Source organism: Haliotis rufescens, unplaced genomic scaffold, assembly GCF_023055435.1.
Source record: "Haliotis rufescens isolate VD_foot unplaced genomic scaffold, xgHalRufe1.0.p SCAF_1, whole genome shotgun sequence".
Taxonomy (NCBI): Eukaryota; Metazoa; Mollusca; class Gastropoda; order Lepetellida; family Haliotidae; genus Haliotis; species Haliotis rufescens.
In genome coordinates, this window is record NW_025963779.1 from 64,491,333 (window position 1) to 64,503,730 (window position 12,398).

Here is a 12,398-nt window from a genome sequence, read left to right on the forward strand (position 1 = left end):
AGAAATAATAACACTGGTTTGCAATACTGGTGATATTTCAGAAATGGGGACAAAATTTCCATTTATGATAAAATACATTCCCTTAAATTTAAATGATACATTCTTGAATAAAAGACTCAAAGCAAGGAAAGGTAATTTTTTGTAACATGGTAGAGAAAGATATCTATGTGACACATTGACATTACTTTGACTTGGCAAGGGGTTTAAGGTCTGAAACAATATGACAATATGGATCATCTCATACACCAAGCCCACTACTTTTATACACATTGATTCCATAATTTTTGCAGGTAATAGGTTACTAACACATAAACACAATAGCCACTTCAGCCTGAAATTTCACTCACTTCAATTTTCTATCTTTCTTTTGATTTTTCTACAGCATGTTATTCTACCATTTGTTGCAGTAAAACTTTAGGAAAATAGTTTAGTTAGAGAGCGTGTCAACAGACACACATCACAGTACATTGCCCTGCCTCACCGAGCTTATCCCGCCACAATTTGTCTTGCGTTTTTTCTGCAAGGATACTAATGTTGACAATAAGTCTGATTGTGTATTGTGCCATTGCTGATGTAGGGAGGCGCACTAGAATATAGACAGAGGTGCTGTTGAAAGTTTGCTTAGCTCTGTCATTTTCTTGTTCTTGGAGCACTAATTAGTTAGTGTCCTGAACGTTTATCTCCGGCAATATTCATCGTATCAGAAAGCTTATAGTGTTGGTCTCCAGTATATCTTGCTTTTCATTTGACAAAATGGGGATAGGGTGGTAAGGCTTTGTGTCTGATTGTGTCTGATTTTGTGTCTTCATGACCTGACAGGGGCGGTCTGATAGCCTAGTGGTTAAAGCGTTTGTTCGTCACGCCGAAGACCGGGGTTCGATTCCCGACATGGGTGCAATGTGTGAAGCCCATTTCTGGTGTTCCCGCCATGATATTGCTGGAATATTGCTAAAATCGGCGTAAAAACAATCTCACTCACTCACTCATGCCCTGAGTTAGTGAGTGAGTTGGGTTTAACACCATTTTGAACAGTATCCCAGTTGTATCACGGAGTGTCAGCTCACAATGGGAGGAAAGCTCAAAGTGATGCAGGTCTCAGATGTTTGCCACTTTGGTGGAACCCATGAGCATGGGTATGGTATAGACAAACCTATTCGGGTTGAACCGAAATTCCAACCCACAATGATAGGTTTCTCACTTGCCTAAGGTAGGCAGCTGTACAGCAAATTCAACGCCTTAGCCAACTGGGCCACCTGTGCCCCCTTCATGCCTTGAAGGCGTGGAATGTTGATTGTGTTATCAAGCACTGGATTGCTTGGTCCAGATTGGATTACATTCAACAAACAAAGAAAAGCAAACTTGGTTACTTTTTTAAAACTTTTTTTTATAGGAAAATCTTAGTGCTGAGGTAGGGCTTCAAGTAGGCATTAGTGGTCCAGACTTGATACTTTACAGGCTTCTAAGTGCTGCATTAAACACTACCATCAAACAAACATAATTTTTGAGAACCTGCAAGATGGAGTTAAATGTTAAAAACATGAGTGATGCTTTGCTTGTATTTTGTAAGAAGTAGCCATGTTTTTACTCATGTTGATGCATTACCATGATCTTGTGAGCAATAATAAGTTCATATGAATCAAATACAAGATCACTGAAGACTATATCATTTTCATACCAGGTGAGAGATAGTGTGTACGTGTATAAACAATACTAACAATATCACTTGGTTCATGGTATATAACAAGATATGATGGTACAATTACATTCTCATATCTATCTGATAGATTCTTTGAGGAAATTACTGATATCATGGTCCTCAATATATGTGATTGTACATGACTAGATATGATTGATAATTACTGACATTTACCTTGGTAAAGAACGTTTTGTTTGAAGTACCAAGAATTCAAGTTAAAGAAACCAACTTTGATAAATCTCATCCACAATGGTGCATCCACGAACAGTACATTTTTCTACTAAATACAACAGCTAGCACATCTGTGTAGCGTATGAAAACCACAAACTGTATTCAACGTAATAAGCGCCCAGAGCGCCCTCAAAATTAGAAATAGGGGGCTCTTATTAGAATGTTATTTTGGTGAAAAAAACAGAGTTAAAAGATAAATTTCAAGGTTTATGCTGACAGCCTTAAATGTTTATGTACGACAGATATATTTTTCCAGAATTTAATTGCCCATAATTAAGGGTGCAAAAACACACGAGTATACGCGAATAAATAAGTCTTGTGTACATTGATCAATCGGAAGGGGTGCTAATTGGGATTGTTCACTAGCCAATATCTTAGCAAATATCTCTGTGGGTGTTTATTAGCTCGGGGCACTTATTACGTTGAATACGGTAAATTAATGTATTGCAACTGAACAATGTGAATGATGGGTGTAAAACATGTAATAAATGATCTATTTGTTTGCTTACAGGAAGGACACAAAGAGGGGGATGATAAACTCAAGTTCGAACCTGTGAGTATACCCCACTCCTTACACAGTGAACAGTTTGCTGTGTTAAGATATCCCCCAACCTCGATCAATCAGGAATTTGAGCTATACCTGTGTTCATTGTTGCCCTCAAGGAAGATGTGGGTTGAAATTAAACTTTCCATGTTTGTTCAAGGATTTTGTATGGTGTACGAAAATCTCACGTTACCCGTGAAGTTGTCTTAAGGAGACGTTACAACTTGAAGTTGTGTGTGTTTGTTGAAGCTGTTTCATGTCACTAAAAGACAGTGAGCTTCATGGCTTGGTGTGATACCATGGTTACAGGATCAGACACTCAATGTCCAAGTCACAGTTTGATTTCAGAATTTTTTTTGTAAACAAACAAACATCAAATTGCAAATCAATGAGACGAATATGGATTTGACAGAAAATCCATGATGAAGTCTGAAAGAGAGCTACTGAATGCAAATGATATAATTGTTGAAAGGTGTTTGACAAGGATGTAACGATATTGTACTGTTAGTAGCTGGTTAACACTGGAAAAGTTACTTTTAAGTTGAAGTTGATTAACATACATAGGATGGACTTTTTATAGCCCAAACAAGGGCATGTTTACCATCAAGCTAATGGGAATACATATATATTATCTATAATGTTTTAGAGAGCTGCATTTAAGGGCTGGGATTAGTCCAAATTTACTACCTGAGTTCAACCCCCCGATCATCCAACCCTACCCGCATTCCTGCTGTAGTTGGATACAAAATGTCAGATTCAGAACTGTTTTATTGGAGCCCTTGCAAAATTTATGTAGATACACATATAGAACGATCTGATCTTGGATGCACTGCTGTTGACTGAATCTTTATTATCCCCCGCCGCGCGAAAGCGCGAAGCGGGGGATATAGTATTCACGACCGTCCGTACGTCCGTCCGTACGTCCGTCCGTACGTCCGTCCGTACATCCCACCTGTTTGTTGCCGCGATATCTCAAGAACTAAACACTGGATTGTCTTCATATTTGGAACTATGGTGTATATACAGACTCCGCAGACACCAGTCGGTTTTGGTGACCTTGATCCCATTTTCAAGGTCACAGCAGACAAATCTGCTTTTAGAGTTGGAAAACGGTGTTGCCGCGATATCTCAAGAACTAAACACTGGATTGTCTTCATATTTGGAACTATGGTGTATATACAGACTCCGCAGACACCAGTCGGTTTTGGTGACCTTGATCCCATTTTCAAGGTCACAGCAGGCAAATCTGCTTTTGGAGTTGGAAAACGGTGTTGCCGCGATATCTCAAGAACTAAACACTGGATTGTCTTCATATTTGGAACTATGGTGTATATACAGACACCGCAGACACCAGTCGGTTTTGGTGACCTTGACCCCATTTTCAAGGTCACAGCAGGCAAATCTGCTTTTGGAGTTGGAAAACGGTGTTGCCGCGATATCTCAAGAACTAAACACTGGATTGTCTTCATATTTGGAACTATAGTGTATATACAGACTCCGCAGACACCAGTCGGTTTTGGTGACCTTGATCCCATTTTCAAGGTCACAGCAGGCAAATCTGCTTTTAGAGTTGGAAAACGGTGTTGCCGCGATATCTCAAGAACTAAACCTCTCGATTGTCTTCATATTTGGAACTATGGTGTATATACAGACACCGCAGACACCAGTCGGTTTTGGTGACCTTGACCCCATTTTCAAGGTCACAGCAGGCAAATCTGCTTTTAGAGTTAGAAAACGGTGTTGCCGCGATATCTCAAGAACTAATCGCTGGATTGTCTTCATATTTGGAACTATAGTGTATATACAGACACCGCATACACCTGTCAGATTTGGTGACCTTGACCCCATTTTCAAGGTCACAGCAGGCAAATCTGTTTTTGGAGTTGGAAAACGGTGTTGCCACAATATCTCAAGAACTAATTGCTGGATTGTCTTCATATTTGGTACTATGGTGTATATGGCGGGGGATATTTCGTCACTCTGTGACAAATACTTGTCTTCACTCAAACATGTAAAAGTCAGAAGGAATGCGTGCATTGTCAGAAAGAGATACGAACATCAGCAAGTTGTGGTGTAACCAAGGAGTTTTATTGTTTTTGTCATTAAGCAAAATATCATGTGACTAACCATTGGTCTGGGAAGTCCTGTGGGTACCTGTGTCCTACTCAGGACCCACCTGACTCAAGTACCCAAGTTACACTTCCCAGCCCTAATACATTTTTACATATTTAATGTCAACCAAATATTACAGAACACAGGCACCCGATTGGCCATGCTTGTCGTAAAAGCCGACTAAGCTTGTTGTAAGAGGTAATCGGGTGGTCAGGCAAGCTGACTTGGTTGATGCATGTCATCATATGCCAGTTTCGTGGATTGATGCTCATGATATCAATCACTGGATTGTCTGGTCCAGATTTCAATTATATATAGAGGGCCGTCATATGCTCATATAACAACAAACATACAAACAAATTTTATGAAATTGTGTGCTCAGTCTCGACCGTAAAGACTGACTGCTCAGTGTTTACTACAAAAAAATATTTCCCAAGATATTCGTGATCCTTAATTTGTGTGTTTTCAGTATACCATATGTTAATGCCTTGGAGAAACATGAAAAGTTCTCTAGCAATTTCAACCACATTTACCTTCACAAAATGTAACAATACATACCTCATGTTTTTGTTTGTAAAGAATATATTGCTTTGAAACAGTATTAGTTTTTGCAAACCTTTCTTAAACAGTAATGCTATATGTTTTCATGCCTGTTTTTCTTCCAGCACAATAACTAAATAAGGTAACAGACTATGTTAGCTACTTGGTGCCGGGTTTTGTTTGGTGTTATGGCCCAAGTTGTGTTGAGGGAGAATATGAGAATGCAGTCTTCCCTGAAACCAATGAATCCTTTTTTGAGTGTTTTGTTCATCAAATTTAGTGCTGAGATGATTGTAACTCATATACTTTAACACAGGCTTACAATAGAAGTAGTGCCAAGATGATCGTAACTCCCATACTTTAACATAGGCTTACAATAGAAGTAGTGCCAAGATGATCGTAACTCCCATACTTTAACATAGGCTTACAATAGAAGTAGTGCCAAGATGATCGTAACTCCCATACTTTAACACAGGCTTACAATAGAAGTAGTGCCAAGATGATCGTAACTCCTATGCTTTAACACAGGCTTACAATAGAAGTAGTGCCAAGATTATTGTAACTCATATACTTCAACATAGGCTTACCATAGAAGTTGTGCCAAGATGATCGTAACTCATATACTTTAACATAGGCTTACCATAGAAGTAGTACCAAGATGATCGTAACTCCCATGCTTTAACATAGGCTTACAATAATTGTTGTGCTTACATCGCTCTGTGGAATGGTACTCAGTTAATTTGAACATCCATATGATATTTACAGCATTTTCAAATGCAAGGACAGAAATTAAAATGGCACACTTACCTTAAATATCTGCCCATTAAGGCATCCTGGTTAGTAGAAATTGTCTGTTTTAAAGTGTACATATTTACAATCATTATGTGGGCGAGTGGTGAAAAGTCTTATTCATGAATGCAAACTGGTGTAAGCATTGTGGCTAATATTGCCTACACTGTAGTGTAGTACTTTGACTTGTTAGCGTAGTGGTTAAAATGGTGAATTGACATGCCAAAGGTCCGGGTACAAATCTCCACATAGATGCTCTGTGTGAAGGCATTCTTGGTGTCTGCCCCAAGACACTGCATACCTTAGACAAAACCCAAGCTCACCTACTTCAGGTAATTGGCTCTCCGATTTAGGTTGGGAAAAGAATTGGTTTTCAGCAACCCCTGCCCACAGTAAGAGGTGGCAAACTCACTGAATTGGTTGATGCATATTTTAACCCAGTTGCTTAGAAAGATGCTCAATATGTTAATCCCTGGATTATCTGGTCCTGACGCTTTTTTACAGACCACCATTATATGGCTGGAATATACCTGAGTTACACAACAAACAAACCTGCTTACATCATTACTTTATCCAACACCCTGCATGCAACTGTGATATGGGGGGCGGTCGGGTAGGCTAGTGGTTAAAGCGTTCGCTCGTCACGCAGAAGACCCGGGTTCGATTCCCGACATGGGTACAATGTGTGAGGCCCATTTTCTGGTGTCCCCCACCGTGATATTGCTGGAATATTGCTAAAAGCGGCGTAAAACCATACTCACTCACTCACTCAACTGTGATATGTACTACAAAAAGAAGTTAAAGAACACTCAATTCTTTCATATTACTATAGTTAATCTGTCTTGTTTCTTTTGTTTGTTTGTTGTTTAACGCCACACTCAACAATATTCCAGCAATATGATGGTGGTCTGTAAATAATCGAGTCTGGTGTTACCCTGTCTGGCGCTCGGCATTAAGGCTAAAACAAGGACTTGTCTGCTCGGAGTCAGTATACTGTGTCTGAGAGGGATATTCATGTTAAAATGCGGCATGGTATCTCAGTGAGCTAGCACTATAAATCAGCATCAGTCCGGACTAGTACAAGCAGCCACACAAACACACACACGTACATGCACATCGCTATATAAGTGCAATAACCTTGGATGAGACGTTAAACCCAATTTTACCTCACCTCACCTACATGTGATCTTGATCTCATATTGATGAAAGTCTAAAGAACCACCACTACCAGTGGAAATGTTAATGCTCACAAGCAGCCACACACACGTGCATGCACGTCGCTATAAAAGTGCAATAATCTTGGACGCAACGTTAAACCCCATTTCACCTCACCTATGGTTAATTGGTTCAAATCAATGTTGTTTACTAAAAGGGAATTCTGTCTATATTTAGGACCCTTGAAAATCCAGGTAGAGAATAGGTCTTCAGCAACCCATGCTTGTCGTAAGAGGCGACTAATGGGATCGGCTGATCAGGCTCGCTGAATTAGTTCATGCATGTTATCGTATCCCAATTGCGTGGATTGATGCTTATGATGTCCATCACGATATTGTCTGTGACTCGATTATTTACAGACCACCGTCATATAAATCAAATATTGCTGAGTGTGGCGTTAAACAACAAACAAAACAAACAAAAAATTCTATATTTAGCTCACTTGAGTGAAAGTTAAGTGAACGTATGTTGTGGTTGTCCATCCGTCTTTAACTTTTGCATTTTCGACATCTCTGAAACTGCAAGGGCTTTGAAGCTGATACTTGGCATGAATGATCTTAGCTATTGTGTCTGGAAAGTGCTTGCAGAATACTGATGATCTGCTTTTAAACATGGCCACTATAGTGCTAATATTTAAAAACCCATTATTGGCTATTAATTATGTCATCTTTTTGCAAGATTTATTGCCAATTTTGATCGAACCCGTCTTCCAAGCTTGTTCAAGGCATCACTATTATCAATCAATAGTGTTGTCGGAAATTATCTTTGGCAGAAATTTTTCTTAAGCCCTCTGCAGATGTTTGCTCCAAAATATGGTTAAAGTGTCAAAGAATTATTTCTTCGTAAGTAAGGGGAGCTACTGAACCTTGTTTGTTTATTTATTTCTATATGCAAGATGTAGTTTTAGGATTATCTTGCCTTTATAGTTCTGTGTTATAATTGGTCCCCACCAACCTATGTTGGTCATAAAATATGACCCAACAGCAGAATATCAATCACTGGTTTTTTCAGTGTGTGTTGCATTGAAAGAATATAGATGTTGAATTCCATTTCAACTCTCTCTTCATTGAAACTATAGCTTCTGAATTGACTCTTAAAGACAGACATAGAAAAGCCTATCGTGGCTTGTAAACTGGGTTTTACTTGGCAATATCATATATGAGACACCTAGAATTTAATTTTCAGTAATGATATTTTTACAGCAAATATTACACTACCTTTGAATTTGCAGACACTTCATGAAGAATGATTATTTTATGTTTGTATTTTTGCAGCTTGGAGAAGAACTGAAACATCAAGGAGATATAGAAAAGGATGAAGATGCAATCGACCGTATGAATGACAATATGGCTCTTGATGACAAAAAACCTGAGGCGGCGTACAAGATTGAAGAAAGTGAAGGAATATAGACAAATGCTTGTAATATACTTAGTAAATGGCCTCTTTGTGTTTATTGCAAGATATCGAATAGTTTTTATTAGAAATATCTTCTTTAGTTGATGTTACTTATCTGGAAAACAAGGATCAGAGAATATGTATTCATATTTGTGAAATTATTCAAAGTATCAAGAGGACTTGATTTACGATAAACTTTACTTTTAGAAGTGCTTTTCTAAATATTTATCTTGTTGTGGTCAAGTTATATGATAGAAATCCAACAACGAATGGCTGTTATGCAAAAGTCAATTACAATTACTATTGACAAGACAGGAGTATTATTTGAAGTCACTGGACCATGTAGACTGGCAGGCTGATTTGTACTGTCTGTTGTTGGCTGTTTGTGACAGACATGTCGTTTGCCTCAGTATTGAGAGAATGTGGTAATGTTGCTTACTTAGACTCGACATGATATTAATGCCCCATCCTTTTGCAAAATATACTCTTGGGAATCTTAAGGGAAGACAGACTGTCAATGTATTAAGCTCTGGTATTTAGTTACCAGTGATGGCACTTATGAAAAACTACATATTTCACATCGACTTGAGTAGATTTAGCATTTCAGTACTTCAGCAATTATACAACTGGAGACGGAAGTATATCTCTATCATTTAAATCCTTCTTATAAGGGATGTAAGGATGATTTTTGAGCAGGGTGCACATTTGAATACAGTAGTTTGGCTGATTGGATAACCTTTTGATCCATGGATTTAGATTATGGGGTTGTTTCTGAGAACATCGGAATGTAGCACTTGGTTTTCTTTTTATGCATGCTGAGGTTTGTTATATCCCAGGATGAAGGTACCTGGAACACCATTCATACTTAGATTCGAGAACGTTTTGTTATCCTGCATTGGATTTATGGTGCATGAAATCTTCTTTCATTAGCTTTTAGTTATTCCTGGTATTCAACTATTACTGTCATTAGTTATATCATCATTAACATATTCTCTTCATGATCGGGGTGAACACAGAGAAAAACTATTCAATCCCTCGATTGGGCTCTGCGTGTCCACTTCCCTACCATCCTTAAATTTTGGATGAAAAATTGTGAATCAATTTTAGTTAAAGGTTATGGCTTTAACAATGTTAACTCACCATAATCACAATTCCTTATGAACATTACATTCCGAGATTTTTAATGTGTCTTTGCAGTTGTATATTTGAGTGGATGGTTGTTGTAACATAGATTAAATAGGACGGACAGATTTGCTGGGAAAATGCTGTCCTGCCTGGGTTTTTTTTTGAATGACAGTGTTCGGAATTAAGCATGATAGTCTTGGGGTCCTTGGCATAAGCTTCGGGGCGGTCAGGTAGCCTTGTGGTTAGAGCGTTCGCTCGCCATGCTGAAGACCCAGGTTCGATTCCCGACTAGGGTACAATGTGTGAAGCCCATTTCTGGTGTCCCCTGCAGTGATATTGCTGGTATATTGCTAAAAGCGGCGTAAAACCGTACACACTCACTCACTGGCATGAGCTTCATTACAGTTAGGTTTGTTTTTTGTTTGTTGTTTAACGTCGCACTCAGCAATATTCCAGCTATATGATGGTGGTCTGTATAAATAGTCAAGTCTGGACCAGACAATCCAGTGATTGATATCATTAGCATCGCTTCATGCAATTGGGATACGATGACATGCATCCAACAAGTCAGTAAGCCTGACCACCGATCCCATTAGTCGCCTCTTCCGGCAAACATATTCACCTTTTACGGCAAACATGGATTGCTGAAGACCTAATCTTCCCCGAATCTTCATGGGTCTGATAACAGTTAGAGAATCAGGGGGTCTATAGATTCAAATTCCAAACAAGACCTCAAGGCCCCCAGGGCCCCCTTAATTTCGAACACTGTATGATGTCATTGATTTTGTGCAAAATGAAAATATAGCTGTTGGTAAAACTACTTACGTATATGTTTCATCTGTGTGATAACGATGAGCACAAAGAATTATTATTTTTCCAGTGATTTTGTGATGAATGTGTACATATATTGCCTTTGAAGTCAAGAAGTAACTGGTATGTGTAAGAAATAAATTCATATTCAATATTGCAGTTCTACAGAAAATATTAAAACAATTATGACAAGTATGAGAACCAATATTTCACTTGCCATGTTAACTGAACAACCTCAAATTTGATTTTCATCGTAAACAGAAATAATAATGTTTTGTTTTAAATATCGCTGGTACATTATCGAAGGCATTAATCCAGGTTGTGACTTCGATGACTGATCGATGTGTGACCGATGTGTGCAGATATATGTGATGTTCGCGTATGTTGTGTTGACAGCTTACTCTGGTAACAAGTAACAGTTGGTGTGAGAGGCTAGCCCAGCAGGCCAACCAAAGCACATCAGCCCTGGGTCAGTTTCCCTTGTGCTCACCGTCTGTTACAGCAACAGATTGCAGCACCTCAGTCTCCCTCACTTATTGATGATGATGAAGAGTAATGCTTCCATTTCACAACACTCTGCTTAGTTTCACTTGAAGCGTCATAGTCAGAACACGAGAGAAATCCTTTCTTTTTCCTTCTTTCCTATCAAAAGGGCAACATTTTATATTTTCATGATTCACTAGCCGATGTTACTGATTTGACGTTGATATGGAATTTGGTGTCTTGTATCACACCCATGCATGTATGTGGGGCTCACAGTGATCAAAGGCCTGCATCACTTTGGCTTCACTCACACATTAAACTGACATGCCATGCCATATAACTGCCATATAACTGTAATACTGTTTGCACCTAGCCACTAAATGATGCTAAGCCCCTGTTGGAATTCCGGCTCAGGATAGGTCCCCAGCAACCATTGTTAGTAGCAAGAGTTGACCAAATGGATTGTCTGGTCCAGACTCAATTATTTACAGACCAGAGTGCAGCGTTAAACAACAAACCAACCAATCAGCTGTTAAAAGTGATCATGTTGACGTTGGATTTACTTACTATTAGATCTTTTAGATTGAGTCAGCTGAATATAGAAAAGAGAGAGTAGGACCTTAAAACACCCCATTAATGATCTCACTTTAGTTTCAGTAAGTATGTGTATTTGAGGGGCCTCACTGATGTGTACATGTTTCATGTTCATGTAGATGTATTTATTTACATAATTCTGGTCTGAATTATTTTCTCAGATTGTAATAGTGTTTTGTTTAGTTATGTTTTTTTATATTAGAATATTTGTAGTTATGGCTGAACAAAAGCTATGGGGAACAAACATTCATATATTAATATATATATCACAGTCTATAGACCCATTTTTGCTTGTGAAACTGTGATAAAATCCAATGATTACGAAACTGAACAAGAATGAGACTATATATTGCAACTTGCTCAGTTTAAAACACTTGTCGTGAAGTAGTCTCGCTAACATTGTTATGTTGCATGGTGTGGTGTGACAAGTGGAGAGCAATGTCAGTGTTTATTTGTCAGTGGTGTTTCTTACATTTGAGAAAAAAATCACATCTTTTGTCATGGCCGAATGCTTTTCGTGTTTAAGCCTGGCCATAATGTATTCAGAGTTAGTGAGGCAGTAACTTAGTTGGACAAATAGTCTAGCATGGATATCTGTTCGTGTGAAATCAGATCTCTCGAATTTCTCACAATATTTGTCAGATTATGAGCTGTAATGAAATTGGTGGTGAAATGGCAAGGAAATGATTAACTGAGAATTTTTGGAAAGATACTGCCTAGGATTACTATATACCGTATTCGACGTAATAAGCGCCCCGCTCTAATAAGCAATAAGCGCCCCCTGCAATATTTGCTAATGTAATGGCAAGTGAACAATCCCAATTAGCACCACTTCGGATTGATCAGTGTACATAAGACCTATAT

At 38.6% G+C, this 12,398-nt stretch overlaps 1 protein-coding gene across 5 annotated transcripts in view; it reads left to right on the plus strand.

Moving 5' to 3' along the window:
• Positions 1–11,868, plus strand: part of LOC124142395 (RNA polymerase II degradation factor 1-like) — a 34,023-nt gene extending 22,155 nt beyond the window's left edge. For 3 of the 5 annotated variants that reach the window (XM_046510840.2, XM_046510842.2, XM_046510844.2), the window contains 2 exons: positions 2,439–2,480; positions 8,402–11,868. In XM_046510840.2, the coding sequence (XP_046366796.2) occupies positions 2,439–2,480; positions 8,402–8,536 (177 nt within the window). In that variant the 3' untranslated portion in view covers positions 8,537–11,868. Of the gene's footprint in view, positions 1–2,438; positions 2,481–5,248; positions 5,266–8,401 lie in introns of all 5 variants that reach the window. The other 2 variants (XM_046510841.2, XM_046510843.2) reach the window with 1 other exon arrangement.
• The last annotated feature ends 530 nt before the right edge of the window (positions 11,869–12,398 follow it).